Source organism: Ochotona curzoniae, unplaced genomic scaffold (genome assembly GCF_017591425.1).
Source record: "Ochotona curzoniae isolate NIBS_2020 unplaced genomic scaffold, NIBS_Ocur_1.0 contig_3037, whole genome shotgun sequence".
In the NCBI taxonomy this organism is placed as follows: domain Eukaryota; kingdom Metazoa; phylum Chordata; class Mammalia; order Lagomorpha; family Ochotonidae; genus Ochotona; species Ochotona curzoniae.
This window is the reverse complement of record NW_024465699.1, coordinates 4,673,373-4,693,038: the sequence shown is the minus strand read 5'-3', so window position 1 is coordinate 4,693,038 and position 19,666 is coordinate 4,673,373. Positions and strand designations below refer to the sequence as shown.

At 39.1% G+C, this 19,666-nt stretch overlaps 1 protein-coding gene across 1 annotated transcript in view; it reads right to left on the bottom strand.

Moving 5' to 3' along the window:
* PTPN4 (protein tyrosine phosphatase non-receptor type 4) overlaps positions 1-19,666 on the bottom strand; it is a 170,873-nt gene that overhangs the window by 110,093 nt on the left and 41,114 nt on the right. The window contains exon 3 of the mRNA XM_040979127.1: positions 9,007-9,114. Coding sequence (XP_040835061.1) covers positions 9,007-9,114 — 108 coding nt within the window. The remainder of the gene's footprint in view (positions 1-9,006; positions 9,115-19,666) is intronic.

Below are 19,666 nucleotides of genomic sequence, written 5' to 3'. Positions count from 1 at the left end.
TACTTAATTCCCAGTAAGATTCTTAGGTCATAGTTCAGTAAGGTTGCCTTTGAAACATAAAAATGACAAAAAAAAAAAAAAGACACCCACAAACAAATAAAAATGAAAGAAAAAACTCAGAGTCGGGAAACCAGAAGCAAGAAACTGGACAGCAAGAACAGTCTCTCCTCTAGTTACTCAGAAAGGAGGTGGCTGCTGTGTGGAGCTTACCGAAGCTGGAGAAAGGCTTGTTACCCTTTGTGTGTCCTGAGATCTCAATTATGTGGTGGGTATGTGGTTGGATCCTACTGCTTTTTACTCTTTTTATCAACCTATGTCATTTGCACTCAAGTGACTGATGGAGAAGCACACACTATGCGATTTTGTCATTTTTTTCTGAGTGTCATACCTCCCCATTTCCTACATTACTGCCTTGTCTGTGCTTCATTGTTCCATTGACGTTTTAATTTCTCACTCTTGTTGTATACTTTTACATTCCCTGCTCATTTCCTTTGTGTACATTCTACAGATACTTACTATTTGCTCCATGGGGAACACATGCACGGTATTCTAAAGATATGACAAGATAATAAACTGATATTAATCTTAAGGGCAAACAAAAAAACTTCACTCCTTTAAAGCTTACCTTCACTCTGTTACAGACGCCAAAAATTACAACACTACATATTGTGTATTTTAACATGGATTTCATAAATCGTTTCAGTTCTTGTAAGTCCTTTAGAAAATAAAGTGAAGCTGGAGACCAAAATTAGAATACTTCTGCTTTTGGAGGCGGCATCATGGCTCAAGAAGCTAATCCTCCACCTGCGAATGCCAGTATCCCATTTGGGCACCAGTTCATATCCTGGCTGCTCCACTTCTTATTCAGCTCTGTATGGCCTGGGGGAGTGAACCAGCAGATAGAAGACCTCTCTCTGTTTCTACTGCTCTCCATAAATCTACCTTTCAAACAAAAATGAGTAAATCTTTAAAAAAAAAAAAAAACAAACCTTGCTGTTTTTATAAATATTCATGTAATTACCTTTACAGAAGAATGTTTTATTTTTGAATGGTTTTGATTTGATTTACTGTCTCCTCACTTCAAAGTGAATACTTTTGAGCACTTGTTTTAGAGCAGGTATAGTGGTAATGAACTTCTTAGGTTTTATTTATCCAGAATATTTAATTCTTCTCTTGTTAAGAAAATAAATTTACTGTAGCTGACGTGTGGCACTGTAAGTAGAGCTTCCATCTCTGTGCCAGCATCCCATAAAGGTTCCAGTTCGAGTGCCTGCAGAACACCTTCCAATCCAGTTCCCTAATGACCTGGGAACGTAGTGAAGGAGGGCCCAATCTTTGGTCTAGGTTTGGCCACTTCAGCCATCTGGGGAATGGACCAGCAGATGGAGGGTGGGTCTCTGTCTCTCCTTCTCTCCCTGTAACTGTGCCTTTCAAACAGAAATAATCTCTTAATTTTTAAAAATAGATTTCTTGTCATTTTTCCCCCTTGAAAGGTAGAAAGACAGAGATAGAGAGCCACACAGACACGGCCTATCCATGGGTTCATTCCTCTATTGCCCACAACACCTGGGGTTGAACCAGGCCAAAGGCAAGAGCATGAAACTCAACTTATGTGAGTCTCCCACATAAGTGGCAGGAGCACAGCACGAAAGCTATCACCTCCTGTCTCCCAGAGAGCATCCTGGATGCCAGCTGAAATCAGAAGTGATGCTGAGACTTAGACCTAGGCACTTGGTATGAGATGTGGGCATCCCAAGCAGTGTTGTAACTATGGTACCAAACATTTGCTCCTCTCCCTCATTTTTTGAAGATGGATACAGAGTTCTCAATTGGCAATTTTCCTTTCAGTATTTTAAAATTATCCCACTGCCTCTGATCTTTAAAGTTTCAACTAAGAAATTAGCTATCTGAAGAGAACTTGTAGTGGCAAGTAGCTTTCATCCTGCTGCTTTTAAGAATCTTTCAACTTTTTAATACACCATAACATCCAAATAATACTTTCCTATGAAAAATTAAATTACCAAATGAAATCCTTTCTCTTCACTAATGATGTCCTAGCTGAAAATAACTGACCTATTTCTTGTAACACTGAAGAATATTTATACTAACAAATTATTTTCTTATTGAAAACAGACTGGAGTACCCACTGGCACATATAAAGGCCAAAACTGAGGGCAGACCATGGTGAACAGGCCCACTTGAAATCTGGGACTGGGAGCAGGCCTCGTAGGAGAACTTGGGGAACTTCCCTACTAGGCTGTTGCTCCTGCAGAAAAGCACAAGAACCAGGGCTGGGGGTAGGCCAGCCAGGCTAGGCTGGGTTTGTGTGAGCTGCATCTGAGGACAGCCTGGGCTGGGCCAGGCTGCAGCACTGTAGCACTCGCCTGGTATGTGTGACAGCCATGACAAAGTGTGAGCCAAGCTCGGCTGGACTAAGCTGCAACACCCAGCTCAGACCAAAGGTGGGCCATACCAGGCTAAGTTGAAGCACCTGCCAGCATAGGAAAAGACCCAGGGCTGGGAATAAGCCTAGTAGCAGAACTCAGGGGATTCCCCTGCTGGGATGCAGCTTCCACTGGTGAGTGTGAGAGCTGGAGTTGCAGGCAGACCAGGCTGGGTAAGGTTGTAGAACCCAATGGCACATGTGTGGGCTGGGTATGGGGGTGGGTCAAACTGGATTAGGCTTCAGCACCTACTGGTTTTTGCAAGAACCAGAAAGGGTATGGGACACACCAAGTTAGGCTTCAGCACCTGTGGGTCACATGAGAGCCAGGTTTGGGAGTTGGCCAGGCTGGGCTAGGCTGTAGCACCCATCGGCAAGAGCCAGAATAGGTGTGGGCCAGTCAGGCTAGACTGTAGTACCTGCTGTTGTGTGCCAGGACTGGAGGCTGGCCATGTAAGTTTGGGCAGCAGAACCCACTGGCACACCTGAGATCCATTACTGGAAGCAAGCCTAATAGGGAAACTTAGGGAACTCCCCTGCTAGGCACCAGCTTCTGTTGCTGAGTGCAAGAGCCGAGGCTGGGGCAGAATAGGCTAGGCTACAGCCCCTGCCAACATAGGTGTAGGTTGGGTCGGGGGCAGGTCTGTTGAGCCAGTCCACAGCACTCACTGGTAGGAGTGAGAATCAGGATGGTGTGCAGGCTGGGCCAGTTCTCATGAGGGCTGGTGCTGGGAGTAGGCTAGACTGCTGCTGCTGGTAAGAGCTGGACAGGGCTGGGTTGGCTGAGCCAGACTGTTGCACCTGTTGTTGAATGCTGAGATCAGGAGCAGGCCGTTTCGGATTGGGGAGCAGCATCCACTGACATGTGCAAGGGCCAGGGCTGGGAGTAAGCTTAGTTAGTGGGACTTTTGGGATTTCCCTGCTGGGTCAATGCTTCCACTGGGACTGAGGGCAGGCCAGGTTGGGTGAGGCTGTTGTACCCTCTGGCATGCATGAGAGCCAGAAGTGCGGATTAGCTGGGTTAGGCTGCAGGACCAGCTGACAAGTACTAGGACTGGGTGTTTCATGTAAGGCTTCACCACAGTACCCCTTGGCAGAAGCAAGATTTTGGGCTGGGAACATGCCTGGCAGGGTAACAGCTGAACACTGCCCCATTTGGCTGTACCTCCCACTAGTGAGCATGAGAACCAGGACTGAGAGCAAGCCAGCCTGGACAACGCAGCAGCACCGATCAGCATGGGTCTCTAGGAGGTTAGGTGGGCTGAGCTAAGCCGCAGCACTCATGTGTGTGCATGAGAGCCAGATGAGATGTGCCATGGGCTAGGCCACAGCAGAGTTTGGCATGCACAAAAACTGGGGCTGAGGAAAGGCCTGATGGCAGTTACAGAAGTCACCCAAACTAGGTCATGGCACTTGCTGGTGTATTTGAGGACCAGGTCTGTGGTAGGCTGTAGTACCCATCAGTTAATGTGAGGTATGGTGCTGGGGCAGAATTGACCAGGCAGCTGCATCCATACATATTCAACTGGTTCATGTGACATACTGAACCTGGCCCTGAACTGGCTGGCACACACACAACAGTTAAGTCTGAGGTCACCCCAGATGAGGTTTCTTGGAGGACTCTAACTGGATCCTGGACTCAGACCTTGCCCACAGGACAAAAAACACAGGATGTGTTGTCCGACCTTACAGTGCTTATATCGGGGCTGGGCCTGCTCAGTTGCTGATGCCTGTGTGATGGACAGCATGCCCAGAAACACATCGGGAATATCATGGCCAATTCATTGCAGCAAGGAAGGTCAATTGCCTTGTCAGAGGATGAAAAGCACAAGTTGGACCACTCTCCTGGCCAAGCTTTGCAGCACATTCCTGAACCTGTGGATGCACTAAAGTTGACTGTACCAACCAACAGATCTTGTAAAGATCTTCTCACCCTGAAGCAATAAAACCAACAATTATCAAACTATCAGAACTATCAAACCCACTCAAGTTAGCACCCTTGAACACTCCCCTCCTCCTTGGGGTCTCTAGGGTGTCATCAAAGACTTCCCCCATCCCAGGGTATGACTCAGCCTCACAGCTCACAGCAAGATCCCCTCCTCCTCCTCCATTGCCAGCATAATAGGAAAAAAATTGAAACATTTGTCCCACCCACCTTCCTCCATACTTTGACTCTCCCTACTCTAAAATCCCGCACACAGGGGCCTAATCCTCTCAGTTATGAAAACAAATTAAGAAGAAAATAAAAATTTAGAAAATAAAAAAGGAATCTAAATATAATTTTTCCAGCTTCAATAAAAAGTTCAGACAACTTAACTGATGTAAATGTCATCATTGTGACATTATTAAAATTTCCCACAGATAAAGATCTATTGTTGGTTTAGCCATTTATCCACACTATAAGATTTAGCCATTTACCCATAGTTATTTCTAGCACGATAAACTTGGGAGTCATATCATTCAATCTACTCATTTATGCCTGTTAAAAAGTTTAGATTCAAATTAGGATTGTACTGAATTTAACAATGAAATTGGAAGTAGTATTGAGCTCTTTGTAAAACTGAGTCTTTCTCATCATGAACATGAAATGTCTCTATTTATTTATAACTTCCATTATATCTTCCTGTACAGTTCTATATTTTTTCATGTTGCTCAATACTCTTGCTTATTTCCATGTTCAACAGTTTTCAAAGGTTGAATGAAACTATTCCAAAATGGTCGTGCTTCAGCCATCTTAACTGTCTATAAGGTTATAGCACTGCTTTTTAAAATGTTATTTGCTTGAACTCACAGAATTGGCACTACAGGAAACTTGCTGCAAAGGCAGATTTGTCAGATCACACCAGACTGAAACAAAAACTCTAGGTGTTTGGCCCACAAATCTCTAATAAGCCTTCCAGGTGATTCTCCTATAGGCTCAAAATGAAAATCAAAAGGTTAGAAGAAATGGAAAGAGGAGTAAGCCAGTAAAATATCCCAAGCAAAAAGCCACAAACTCTCAGGAAAAAAGAAGCCAAGAAAGATGAAGCTAATAGTACCTGACAGTAGCGACCCTACTACACAGCATGCTACTCCAATTTAGGATAGAAAGAAGGAAACACACAGGAACCACACCATGTAAGGACTGTGGGCAGCAACACCAAAACTGCTCTTAGAACCAACAGAATTTGTGCATGTGATGTACAAGTTCATTGTTCATTACTCTCCTTACACATTTACTGAAAATTACCATTTATATAAAACATATACAAACAGGCAAGTTGTGAGTTTAAATGAAAGCATAAGAAATTACAGAAAGCCAACACTCTTCAGTAATGCTTTCTATTGCACTAGAACTGAAAAAGAAAGTTTCTAAAGTAGTTAGCTACAATTGTATATTTATAACTCATGAGAAAAAAAGAAAAAGCTAATTTTTTTTTACCGATTTTACGTTACATTTATTTCAAGGAATACAGTCTAAAGCAAATTAGAGCTAAAGCTCTAAAACTAAATAAATATAAAATATATATAACATGTAAACATAAGCATTTATAATTTAAACAAGCTTTAAGATTTCTGAACTAAAGATAGAAGAGAATTAATTCTCACAGAATCTAATCAAATTCCCTTTGACCACTGATGACAAAGTTACACGTTCCCTCTTCTCTTTAATACATTTATTTTGGGAGTAAATTGTACATCCACATGGAAAGCAACAGTTTCGATAAAGAGAACAGAGGCTTTGGAGTCAAATCTGAATATAAATCATTTCAGCTTTTAATTGATTAGTGTGTCATTAAGCAAACTGACTTTTAGGAGCTTCAGTTTCACATCCTTTAAAGAAATTCAATGACACTTTCATCATGAGTATTTTGAAAATCAAATAAAAAAAGACACTAATTCATGAAATATTTGGAATGCCAGGTCTAAGATAGCAGTCCTGTTAAGTCTAACCATAAGTCTCACTCTTTTGCCACTCTTCTGAGTAATAACAGCCCCTTCCTTCAGTTCACTGATTTTTCTTAAAGCTTTAATATAATTTCACATTTATTAACTAAAAATGGGATACTATTTACAAGATTTGGCAACCTAAAGACCTTTCCCTGGAACACATTTGCATCTCATGTATTTTTCTGAACTTTTTTCAGAATTTTCAATTTTTATTGAAAAGAAAGATTTACAGAAAGAAGGACAGACAGAAAGATCTTCTGTCCACTGGTTTACTTCCCAAGTGGCTGCAACAGCTGAAGCTGAGCCGATCCAGAGCCAGCAGCCAAGAGCTTCCTCTGGGTGGCCCACATGGGTGCAGGATCCCAAAGCTTTGGGCTATCCTCCTCCGCTCTCCCAGACCACAAGATGGGAGCTGGATAGGATGTGGAGCAGCCAGGACACAAACTGGAGCCGCTATGGGATCCTGGGCATTTGAAATGTAAGGATTTAGCAGCTAGGCTACCATGCCGGGCCCTGAACATTTTCAAATACTTGAAATTCCAGTGCCATAGAAGCGACTGGAATAGGAAAACAGGAGACTAAGGTTCTAGTTTTACTAATTTCAGGCAGTAGCTTGGCCTTGATCTCCTTGGACTGGGTAAAACAAGGGTGTTAGAATAGATAATCTATAAATGGCCTCTTGGGACTTTATAATTCTATAACTTCAACTTTTGAAGAATTGGTTTGGATGCTCAGGCTTAGGAATAAACTGAATTTGAGAAGGAATGCTCAAGATAGAAAAGACAAATTAACAAGAAAATTAGGGAACAGCAAATGAGTAATCTAGCTCAAAACTACCATTCGTTACCCATGTAGTTCTGGTACAATTGTGTCCAAAAATGTTCTCTTGTGTATAAATATTTGCAACAGGATTTTTATCTTTGGTAGCAAATATGACCTCAATCTTAGTCCTTCTGGAATACCTGCTCAAGAATGACAGTTTCCTGGGACTGGTACAATGGTGTAGTATGTTGAGCCTCTACCTGTTGTGCCAGGAGCCTTTAGGGTGCTGGTTTGTGTCCCAGCTGATTCATGTCCAATCTGGCTCCCTGTTCATTGGCTGGGAAAACAGCAGAAGATGGGTTCCTAAACCCACATGGTGACATGGAAGAATCACCTGTCTCCTGCGTTTAGATCAGCTCAGCTCAGTTCCCTCCATTGTGGCTATTTGGAGAATGAAACAGTGGATGAAAGAGTTCTCTCATTCTCTCTTCTTTTCTCTCTGTAAATCTGCCTCTCAAATAAAAATAAATAAATCTTAAGTTGCTTTCACACTCACGATAATGACTACGGTGGTGGGTGGCTATTATCTTCATAGTTTGTAGAAGTGTTATTTCTACCAATCTAAGTCATGTCTATGGTTAGAGTCTGATTTATGAGGGTTAACAAGATAATCTAAACAACTTTCTCGTTTCCCTCATGTCACACAGTGAATTGTAACAGCTTTCAGACAATACACTTGGCTAACCATTTCTCTTTCCAAGGAAGGCTGCAGTACAAATATTTTTACTTACTTTCATTTTCAGATGGGGTTTATTAATTAGGAAATAACAGTATTACTCTAGTTCCTTATGGAAGACCAAGAGATCTGGCAAAAGCATCAAAATATGAGTAAAAGTTTAGTTTTAGCCTAGGATAAGAGCGTGTATTTTCACTGAGACTATCTGCCATTGGTTTGTTTGTATGCATCACATCCACTGTATCCTCATAATTTACAACAGCTACACTGAAATACCAAGTCAGTATGGGATTCCATGAAAATTAGTATGAGCATTTAACATTGCACATTTGTTTCTCATTACCTATATGCTCAGCAATCTAGCATGTCAACTACAGTTGAGTTAGAGGGTGAGAGAGGAAAACTACCTTCTATAAATGATATTTGGATTTTTCTATAGCTAACTAATAAAACACTGACAAAGAACCATTTCTTCAGCCTCCCAATTTTTCTAACCTGCACAAAGTATTTTCTGCAGCATTAAATATGCTCTCAAAATAAGCAAAAGGCAGTTTCTTAAAAATCTCTCATTGTGTAATCTGTAAATTTATTAAAGATTCAATCAGAATTTGCGAATGTACCCGTCATCTAGATTCACAATAAATTTTCTTGTTCATGTGTGTTTTATAACACTTGGCTGTCATAGCAAACATTTACATTAGTTATGACACATTAGCTTCTATTTCTTTGATCTTTCTGATCAAACCAATCATAACTAATTTCTCAAGAGTACATTAAAAAAATCATGAAGCTTAATGCTAAAGAATTGTGCAGTACCAAAATTCAACCTCAGTCTCTTGGTTGGGTTTCTTTTGAATATTCCTACTTGAAAAATAAGTCTCAAATACTTTTATGTCAAGCTTTTCATAAGTGTGTATTTTTCAGTTGTCTGAGAAACACAGTTAATTAAACTGGCACTAGGTAAAAACCTCCAGCAGATCAAAACATCAGGAAGAAAAACCAAAGAGAAAAGATTTACCTTTCATTGTAAAAGTCAAATAAAAAACCTACTCAGTGAATAATATATCAAAATGGCTTTATGTTATGAACAAAACAAAAAACTAAGATGAAAATAAAGACAAAAGCTTAAACTTACTGGGTTATCTGTGGAATCATCAGCCAACTGTAAACCAAAATAGTCTCGCTCAGTCAAATCAAGATGCTTGAAGACTATATCCAACAGAACTTGCCCTTGATCATGTTTCTGAAAGGGAAGAAAGAACAACTCACATCGGATAGGCTGCACACCTGACACATTTTCATCCTCCTCAATTACACTGGAACTTGTTTCCGTATGAGTAACTTGAAAATGAAGATTTTACATGTGATAGAGTACTTAAAAAACTTACTTTACGCAAACATGAAGATAAGACAATTTTTACCTTCAGGCTATTACGGTATTTTGTTCTTTCATATCATTATTGCATTAACTCATTCACCTATTCATATTATTTTCCTAGGTTTTCAATTATTATATTTAAACTATGAACAGAACACATTTGATAAAATACAACTATGCATAAAATAATGCCACAAAAAGGGAAACAAAGATGATGACATTTATTTGAAGCAAATTTGATAAAGGACTAATACTTGAGTTACAAAGTATTCAAAGTGTCACATTTTAATCTCACCATCATTATGTTCCCCTATTATATTCCCCTATCGTAATCCTCTGTCATAATCACTGCAACATCACCAAAATCTAGTCATTAATTTCCACTCTGTGACAGCAAAGACATAATTCAGTAATTCCTTTAAAAAAGTAATACAAATAAATACAAACACAGTGACAAAAGAAATGTAAATGGAAAATTACAATGAATGCCACAAGCAAACAATGACAAAAAAAATCCAATGATTAATATTGAACAAAACACATACTGCTACCTGGTATTAACAAATGTAGGTTACACAGACAAAAAGGGACCAACTCCAAGGCCCAGCGTGACAGACTAAGTGACTAAATCTTCATCTTGCAGGTGCTACAATCCCATATGGGCACTAGTTTGTGCCCCGGCTGCCCTATTTCCCATCTTCCCTGCTTGTGGCCTGGAAAAGCAGTAGAGGATGGCCCAAATCCTTGGAAACCTGTAACTATGTGAGATACCTGGCTACTGATTTTAGGTCGGCTCAGCCCTGGTCATTGCAGCTACTTTGAGGAATGAACCAGTAGATGGAAGATCTTTCTTTATATTTGTCTTTCCAATAAAAATAAATCAATTTTAAAATAAAGGGGTCAGGGATCTCTAGTACATTGTGGGAGCTATAAAAATTAGTGCAATCATTATACAAAACAATATGAAAACTGCCCAACATTATAAAAACAGAATTAATACATGACCCTGCCATTTCATAGAATATATCCAAAGGAAACAAAATCATATGAAAGAAATACCTGCACCTCCATGTTTAGTACAGCCCAATTCACAGTAACAAGGATATGAAATCAATTTAAATGTCCATCAACTAATGACCAGTAAAGAAAATGTGGTATATGTACATGATGGAATACTATTCAGCCACCAAAAAGAATGAAATCCTGAAATTTGCAACAAAATGAATGGAACTAAAGATCATGGATGCTAAAGAAAATAAACTAGATAGAAAGAAAAATTCCACATGCTTTCTATCATATGGGGAAGTTAATACATAAATAGTGCAAACAATGTTTGCATATGCTGTATTATTTGGTATATAGTCTCTATAATGTTATTCTCACTGATTTTTACTGTTTACATAGTAATACCCACCTCATTTCTCACTTTATGATCCTTATCAGTAAGCCCATATTATGTGATGGTCCTATCCCTGCTTTCAAGAAAAGCTGTATAGCAGAGGCCAGTGTTGTAGCACAGCAGTTTAAGCCACCACCTGCAAACACTGGCATCCCGTATGGGTGCTGGTTTGATAACCAGCTGCACAACTTTCAGTCCAACTCCCTGCTAATACAGCTGGGAAAACCCTGGATTTGGCAGGCAATTAAGAAGTGAACCAGTTGAGGGAATACACCTTTCTGTCTCCTCTCTCTGTTTGCTTTTTAAACAAATAAATGAATATTTAAAGAAAAAATGTTATCTAAATATTCTTTTCATATGAAGTGAGCATGGCAAAATGTTATAGTCATTAAACATTAAATCCATGTATGTTGACTAAACTCTTCTCTAAGCTTTTCCATAATATTTGAAGTACTTCAAAATAAACAGCCAAAAAAATTGCTTGATGCTTTTAAAAAAATTATAATTATCTGAAATACCACTTAGGTATACATAAAAAAAAAATCAATAAGGATTCCTGAAAGTAGATGTCTGAATTACTTCACTCAAAGTGGGACAACATGACAGAAAATACTATGAACCTTTGTAAATAAACATTGTAGTACCAATAGCAACCACTAAAAAGTAGCCCTACAGACACTATCACAGGTGAGCACTGTGGCTCAGCAAGTTACGCCACCACTTGCACAATCTGGAGTGCCAGTTTGGGATGGCTGCTCCGCTTCCAATCCAGTTTCCTGATTTGGATGATGATTCAGTGCATGGATCCTGGCTACTCATATGAAAAGCCTGAGTGTACTTCCAGGCTCTTGATTTTGAACTGGCCCAATTCTGACTATTGTAGTCACTTGGGGAGAAAAACAGCAGATGGAAGATGTGTCTCTGTCTGTCTCTGGGACTCTGCTTTTCAAACAAATGAAAATAAATGAAAAAGAGATACTTTAAAAAAACTTGGTAATAAATGTGAACAGAATTTCAGAAATTATATCTCAGAAAAGTAGGAAAAAGAAAAGGGAAAAAAAACAAGTCAATAACACAAGTACTAAAATGCTAAACTTTAACAAATCAATAATTATATTAAAGTCAATAAATACAGAGAAATACATGGAATATGCAGCATGGAGAGGAAGGAATAACTCAATCATACAGGTACTAAAAGAGCCTCATTTAAAATACAATCATTTATGACAACTGACAGCAATGGGATGAGAAAAAATGTCACGCAAGCATAATTTTTGAAACAAGACAAGAAAGCAAATAATTTTACCCAGAACAAAGAAAGACATTACATAATGTTCATTTAGAAAATGAACGAACAAAATTTAATACAACTAGAGGAAAAATAGGAGACAAAAAGGCACAAATAATTAGGCATATCATACATTCCATTCTCTGCAATCAGCTATAATTATGAAACAGAAAATCTTCAAGATAAAGGTAAACTCAACTATATACCAATATAGGTATATGCAGGATCAACGTGACACTTTGAGTAATCTCAAACATAGAGTAATCTCCTCAGAGTGTCCACGAAATAGTCATACAGACTAACTCCTACAGCATAAGATAAACCTTATCAGAAAGAACTGAAACCATATATTGTGCTCTGTAACGAAATGAAATAAAAAAATAAAACAGTGAGAAAAAGGAGGAAAATTTCGGAAACTGAACAACAAAGAAGACTCAACAAAAAATTTTAAAGTACATATAAAATATAGAAGTGAACATATCTGCAGGATGCAGCCAAAGCAGTGTTAAAAGGTAAACTTATACACCTCAATGCTTACATTAACAGAAAAGGAAAAGTTTCAAAGCAGCCATGTAAGCACTCCTCTAAGAATAAATCAGAGAAAAGCAGTAATACCAGTTAGAGTAGAAATCTATACATTGCACACAGAAAACAGAATTAGAGAAACAAAAATTTGATTCTTTTAAAATAATAAAATTGCCAACATCTAACAAGACTAACAAAGAAAAGGAGACAGAAACCATCCATTACATAATTGAAACTGGGGAAATCACTACACACTTAAGAAAAATGACTGGAATGGAAAATGTACCCGTAGGACTCAACAGTACCAATGTGGCACAACAGCACAGATAAACTGAAAAACAACAACAAAAAAGTAAACTTCAAAGCAAATAAAAAGGCAATATAACCTGAATAACATGGAGAAAAAAAGGAAGAAAAATATTATTAAGGTCCTCAGAAAAATGTAGGGCATTATTAAACACACTAATGTATGTGTAATGACAAAAGACAGGAAAAAATATATTCAATGAAATATGTGTGTAAATACTCCCAATTTGATTAATGAAAGCACTTTTATTCACATGAAAAGTTTAGTGAAAATCCAAGTACAAAGAATATAATGAATCACACTAAGAAAGTATGGAAATGGGGAAGGGGGAAAAAAGCAACTCCAAAGCAGGAAGTAAAAAATGACTATTCTCATACAAGGAAATCTCAATAAGTAGCTGAGCTGCCATAAGAAAGAAATAATAAAAGCCAGAGAGCATTGGTTGATATATTCAAAGCACTAAAAGACTAAACTGTCTCAAAAAAAAAAAATCTTTCTTTATCCAGCATATCTTCAACAAAAAAAGGGGAAGACAAAGATACTAATGGCTATTATGGCAGCCATTTGGAAAGTAAACTACAAGATGCAAAATCTCTCTCAATCTCTCTCCTCTCCCCCATCTAACTGTCAAATATACATATACATGGGTCCTCAGATGAAGAATTAACTCTTTTACCTTAAGATACCAGAAAATGAAATTCGCAGATTTTACTTTGTCTATTTGAAGCCACTTGCTTCAAAATTAGCAGCTAACACATTCTACTGTTTTATTTTTAAAGATTTATTTATTTTTATTACAAAGTCAGATATACAGAGAGGAGAAAAAACAAAGAAGATCTTTCCTCCGATGATTCACTCCTCAAGTGACCACAATGGCCGGAGCTGTGCCAATCCGAAGCCGGGAATCAGGAACTTCTTTCCAGGTCTCCTACACAGGTGCAGGGTCCCAAAGCTTTGGGCCGTCCTTGACTGCTTTCCCAGGCCACAAGCAGGGAGCTGGATGGGAAGTGAGGCTGCCAGGATTAGAACCTGCGCCCATATGGGATCCTGGCACGTGCAAGGCAAGGACGTTAGCCACTAGACCACGCCGCCGGGCCCATTCTACTTTAAAACGAATTTTTCACCTGTAGCACAGGGCATCCCTTATGGGCATAGGTTCATGTCCTGGCTGTTCCACTTTCCATCCAGCTCCCTGCTTATGGCCTGAGAAAGCAGTGGAGAATTGTTTAGGGCCGTTAGTCCCTGTAGCCATGTAGGGGACGGGTGAGGCAGATCCTGGCTCTGGGTTTTGGATCAGCTCAGCTCTGGCCTTTGCAGCTGTCTGAAGAGTGAAGCTGGATGGAAAATCTTTCTGTCTCTGCTTGCTTAGCAAATTCTGCCTTTCAAATAAAAATAAGTAATTTTGTAAAAACACTCTACTTTCCACTTTGCATTCCTTTAAAAGATGAACTCAAATAGATATTTTTCCCCATGAAGACAAAAAAATCTGTGTGGTTGCTTGTCAATTTAATCATTCCTATTTATCTAGTGTGTAATAATATTTTGTTCAATCAGCATTCAAGTATCTTCACAATGCAAGCCATCAAACATGCAAAAGCTAATGTGTGTATAGATGGGCATATGGTTAGGGGCAAAACGAAATCTCTGGATTGATTCTTCTGACTAAGAAGTTCCTAATAATCAAGATTAAAAGGAAAGAATTTTTAAAAAATTTTATTCACCAAAAAAATTATTGAATATTAGCCTTAGATCACAATTTTTCAAACAACCTTGGCACTATCTTCATTTTTTATAATGCAATCTCCATTGTGGGTGGTAGGGAAGGCTGCACTGTGTAAGATATTTAGCCTCATACTTGGCTCCTACTTAGCTGATGCCAGAGGCATCCCCACTCAACACGAAAACCACAAGTGTTTACAGACATTGCCAAATATCTTTGGGATGGAGAGAGAGACAGTGAGGAAAGGGAGAAGCTCCAAACCAGCCCCTCTGAGAAGCACCATTTTAGAAGTGTATGCAGAACTTCACTAATGGGCTCAAAAACTAAGCAAGCAAACAAACAAACAAACAAAAACCTTCACAAAACTACAGACTGCTTTCTCATTCGGCATTAGGCAAAACAGAAAATCCTACTCCAGAGATACAGAGAACAAGGAGTACAGCTGGAATTTAACATGGCGTTTTGATTCCATTTAGTACATGCATTGAAACAGGAAAATGTGCTCTATAAATAACAGCTAATTATAAAATGTTAATGAGGCCATGGCAGCCTCCGCCTCTCTACATAACCAGAGAATGGGTGCAACCAAGTCATCTTTGTATAGTCATGTAAAATATTCATTCTCAGGTCCCAACAAAGACCCTGAAACTGAGCAACAGAGGCAGCCATGCAAACTTCAGATAAGCTTTCCCTAAAAAGCCATCATTATAGCTTTATGCTCATAAACTGGTGAGCAAAGCACCATTAGACCCCCATGTATCTGCAGTCCTTCATGGCTACACGTTTTATGTGTCACCAATTACACAGAAACAAAGGGACACCGAGATGGAGCAGTGGAACGTCTAACTCATAGGAAATGGTGCAGAAAATAAAACACCAATTTGAAGGGCAAGGTACTGAGTTTTAGTCTTAGCTCTGTCACTTATTTGGCATGTGGCTATGTGCAAGCCACAAAATCCCTAAGGTTTCATTTCTCTGTTAAAACAAATAATCAGCTTTTTACACAGTGGTAAAAAGAAACAAAAATCAAACATAGAAACTGTGTAAATGAAGTACCAATGTGACAGATATTGCTAAATAGATTAGAAAACAAACCCACACCTGAGTAGACAGACATACTTTAGTATAATTTTCTAGGATAGCATGAACTTGGATACATACACACACACACCCAAAGCAAACAACGTTGTTTTGGCAGAAACATAGTCAAGTATTACTCAAAACTACAAAGAGTAAAGCACAGTAACAGGACATTTGGGAAAACTCATCTGACAAACAGAATTTCTACGGATAAGAAGCTAAGAGAAGAGAGAATTTATTCAGATACCATTTTATGGAATGAAGTATGTGCAGTCATGGTATAATTAATGACACTGCTGTCTAGGACACCAGCATCCCACATGAACACCAGTTCCAGTTGGTTTGCTTACGATCCAGCTCTCTACTAATAGTCCAGGAAAAGCAACAGAAGATAGTCAAGCACTTGGATCCCCAAACTCAAGTGGTACCCTGGAAGAAGCTCCTAGCTGCTGGCTTCAGCCTAACCCATCCTGACCGTTAGGGCCACCTGGGGAGTAAAGCAATAGAAAGAGGATGTCTAATTCTTACAAACAAACAAACAAATAAAGCATGTGAGCAGAAAATAAATCTTGCTTCAATTTTACATGGTTTAAAGATGTTTGTACTCCGGGCTGGCAAGTAAAACTGCCACCTAGGACAGTTCAAGTTTTGCCTGCACCATTTTCCCAAACACCTCACTGCTAGGGCTCCCAAAAACACAGCAGAGGATGTGACCTAAATACTTGGCCCCTAAATACATGGGAGACCTGGAAGAAGCTCCTGGCTTCAGTCTGGTCCAATCCTGTCCTTTGTGACCATTTGGGGAGTGAACCAACAGATGGAGGATTTCTGTCTCCTACTCTCACTTTGTAACTCTGCCTTTAAAACACATAAACCTTTTATAATTTTTTTGAAGTTTGCATTCAACTCTTTACATAATGATGAATCAAATCACCAGTATAGGTATCTAATGATAAATCTCCAAAATACAGGACATACAAATGACAGACAAAATAGACAAATGCACAACATTTTAAAATACTGATGAACATGTAATCCTTGCACATTTATAATCACTGGTCAAATCAGGTAATTAGCATCCTTATTTTTTCCTATATGTTTGGAGCCTACCAGCACCTCTCTTCTAGTTCTTCATGTGGTATGGAATATATCACTATGAACTACAGTTGCTCCACTATGGTGCGAAACACTGGAATTTAACCATTTTCATCTCATTATGACTTTTTTACCTGTGATCTAATCATCTCTTCCATCCCCTTTCCTCCCCCAAATGCACTACTGCACTTGAAGACTTCTGTCAATAACTGATGGAAACAGAACAAAGAGGAAATCTTTTAAGGATGTAAAAACAATAACGATTAAATTAGCTAATATTTCTAACATTCTCCACCCCAATGCAGAATATTCAAGAGTATACAGACGTGGAGAGGCAAGATGGCATCATAGGGTGCAGATACATTTGGGAAGAAAGAGAATCATTAAACAGGGTGAAGCACAAGCAGCAGATTACAGGAAAAGATAGGGGTCAGGCAGCTGGCAGAGGGTTACCTGGAGACCCCCAGGACACAGGGAAGCGGCAGAGCAGTGTGGCAGTGACCCACCAGCTGCCAGCAAGTGGGGATCTGGACACCAGCAATAGCCAGGGATCCAGAGCCATGTGCGGCTGAGCTCTGTGGCAGCCAGGAGGGAGGAGCCTGGGTTCATGTGGAGATATCAGCAGGCGAATGCAGTCTGAGACTTGCCAATCCAACTGAATAGTTGGATTCAGAGGAAGAGCTGTGAACTTCAGGAAGTAGACCAGTGGCAGGGCAGGACCCACAGCTTGGAGATTGGGCACTGTCTTGTGTGGTGGGGCAGTGAGTGCGGAGTTGAGGTGGATGGCTCAGAGTGGGTTTGTTTCTGACTGATTGCTCAGAACTGATCCCATGGGGAGGGCAGTCAGTGCCAGCTTTGCATACTGCAGGGTCTATGTTGTCCCTGGATATGAAAGCCAGCAGCTCCGATGCTCCAGCAGTGCCCTTCCTGGCACCATCTAGCACAGTGGGATGGAGAGTGTGAATTACAAGGGGTGGCTTGGAGTGGGCTTTTTGTGAGGGGGCTGATCTCAATGAGCTGAGCCCACAGAGAAAGGCCCAACAAAGATCAGAGGAAACTGAAAGTAAAAGGAAGGAAAAAGACATTCCAAGCAAATAGTAACAAAAAATCCGCAGTGTAGTCATTCTTATATCAGATAATATAAACTTTGATGTGAAAACATTAAGAGATGAAGGAGGTCACCACATAATATTCAAAGGATACATGAGCAAGAAGAGATCACCATAATAAATGTATATGCGCCAAATGCCAAGGTATCTAGCTACATAAAACAAATATTAATGGATTTAAAGGGAGAAATAGACTCTAATACAATCACACTGGGAGACCTTAATACCCTATTACCATCAATGGGCAGATCGAAAAGACAGAAACTCAGCAAAGAAAGAACAGAACTCACCCAAACTCTAGTACAAATTGATTTAGTTGGTATCTACTGAATCTTTCATCCTACAGATACAGAATATATATTTTTTTTCATCAGTACATGCCTTCTCCAGAATTGACCATGTTATAGGCCACAAAACAAGCCTTAGCAAACTTTAAAAAAATCAAAGTTATACCATCTTCTCATAACATCATGGAGTGAAGCTAGAAACCAAGAAGTTGAAACACCAAGAAAAGACTTGTAAACATATGGAAACTGAATAATATGTTACTAAATGAGCAATGAGTCAGAGAGGAAATCAAAGGGAAAATTAAAAACTTGTTTGAAACAAATGAAGGCATCAGCGCACATATCAAAACTTATGGGACACAATCAAGGCAGTGTTAAGAGGAAAGTTCATTTCAATCAATGCTCATGTCAAGAAACTAGAAAAGCACCAAGTAAATCAGTTAACCTTACAGTAAAAGGAACTAGAAAAACAATAGCAAAGCAATCCCAAGATTACTAGGCAAAAGAAATAATCAAAACAAGGGAGAAAAAAAACAAATAGAGACGAAAAGAACTACACAAAAGTTCAATGAATCAAAGAGCAGATTCTTTGAGAAAATCAACAAAATAGACTCCCCACTATCCCAACTAATCAAAAAAAGGAGGGGGAAAAACACATCAATAGCATCAGAGACGAGAAAAGAAATATAACAATATACCTCAAACATGCAGAGAATCATCGCGAACTATTTCGAGCAATTATATGCGAACAAATCAGATAATCTAGAAGAGATGGATAGATTTTTGGACACATACAATCCACCAAAATTGAATCATAAGGCAATTAACAATCTAAACAGACTAAGATGGACTAAGATGGAATTGGCAACTAAAGCCCTCCCAACCAAGAAAAGTCCTAGACCAGACAGCTGAAATCTACCAAGCATTTTAAGAACTTACCCAAATCTCCCACAAGCTTTTCCAAAGAACAGAAAGAGAGGCAATCCTTCCAAACTCTTTCTATGAAGCCAATATCACCTTAATACCAAAGCCAGACAAACACAACAGAAAAAGAGAACTACAGACCAATATCCTTGATGAACACAGATGGAAAGATCCTCAACAAAATACTAGCCAACAGGATCCAACAGCACATCAGGCAGATCATTCACCCAGACACGGTGAGATTCGTCCCAGGCATGCAGGGATGGTTCAACATTCACAGATCAATAAATGATATACCACATCAACAAATTGAAAAATAAAAACCATATGATCATCTCAATAGATGCAGAGAGTGCATCTATAAAACCTAACACCACTTCATGCTTAAAACCCTAAGCAAGATAGCCATAGAAGGAACATTCTACAACACACAACACAATCAAAGCAATTTAAGAAAAACCCAATGCCAGCATGATTCTAATTGGTGAAAGACTGGAAGCTTTTCCACTAAGATATGGAACTAGACAGGGATGTCCAATGTCAACATTACTCTTCAATATAGTACTGGAAGTCCCTATCAGAGCTATTAGGCAAGAAAAAGAAATTAAAGGAATATAAATTGGAAATAAGGAACTAAAATTATCGCTTTTTGCAGATGACATGATGGTCCCAACTAGATACCA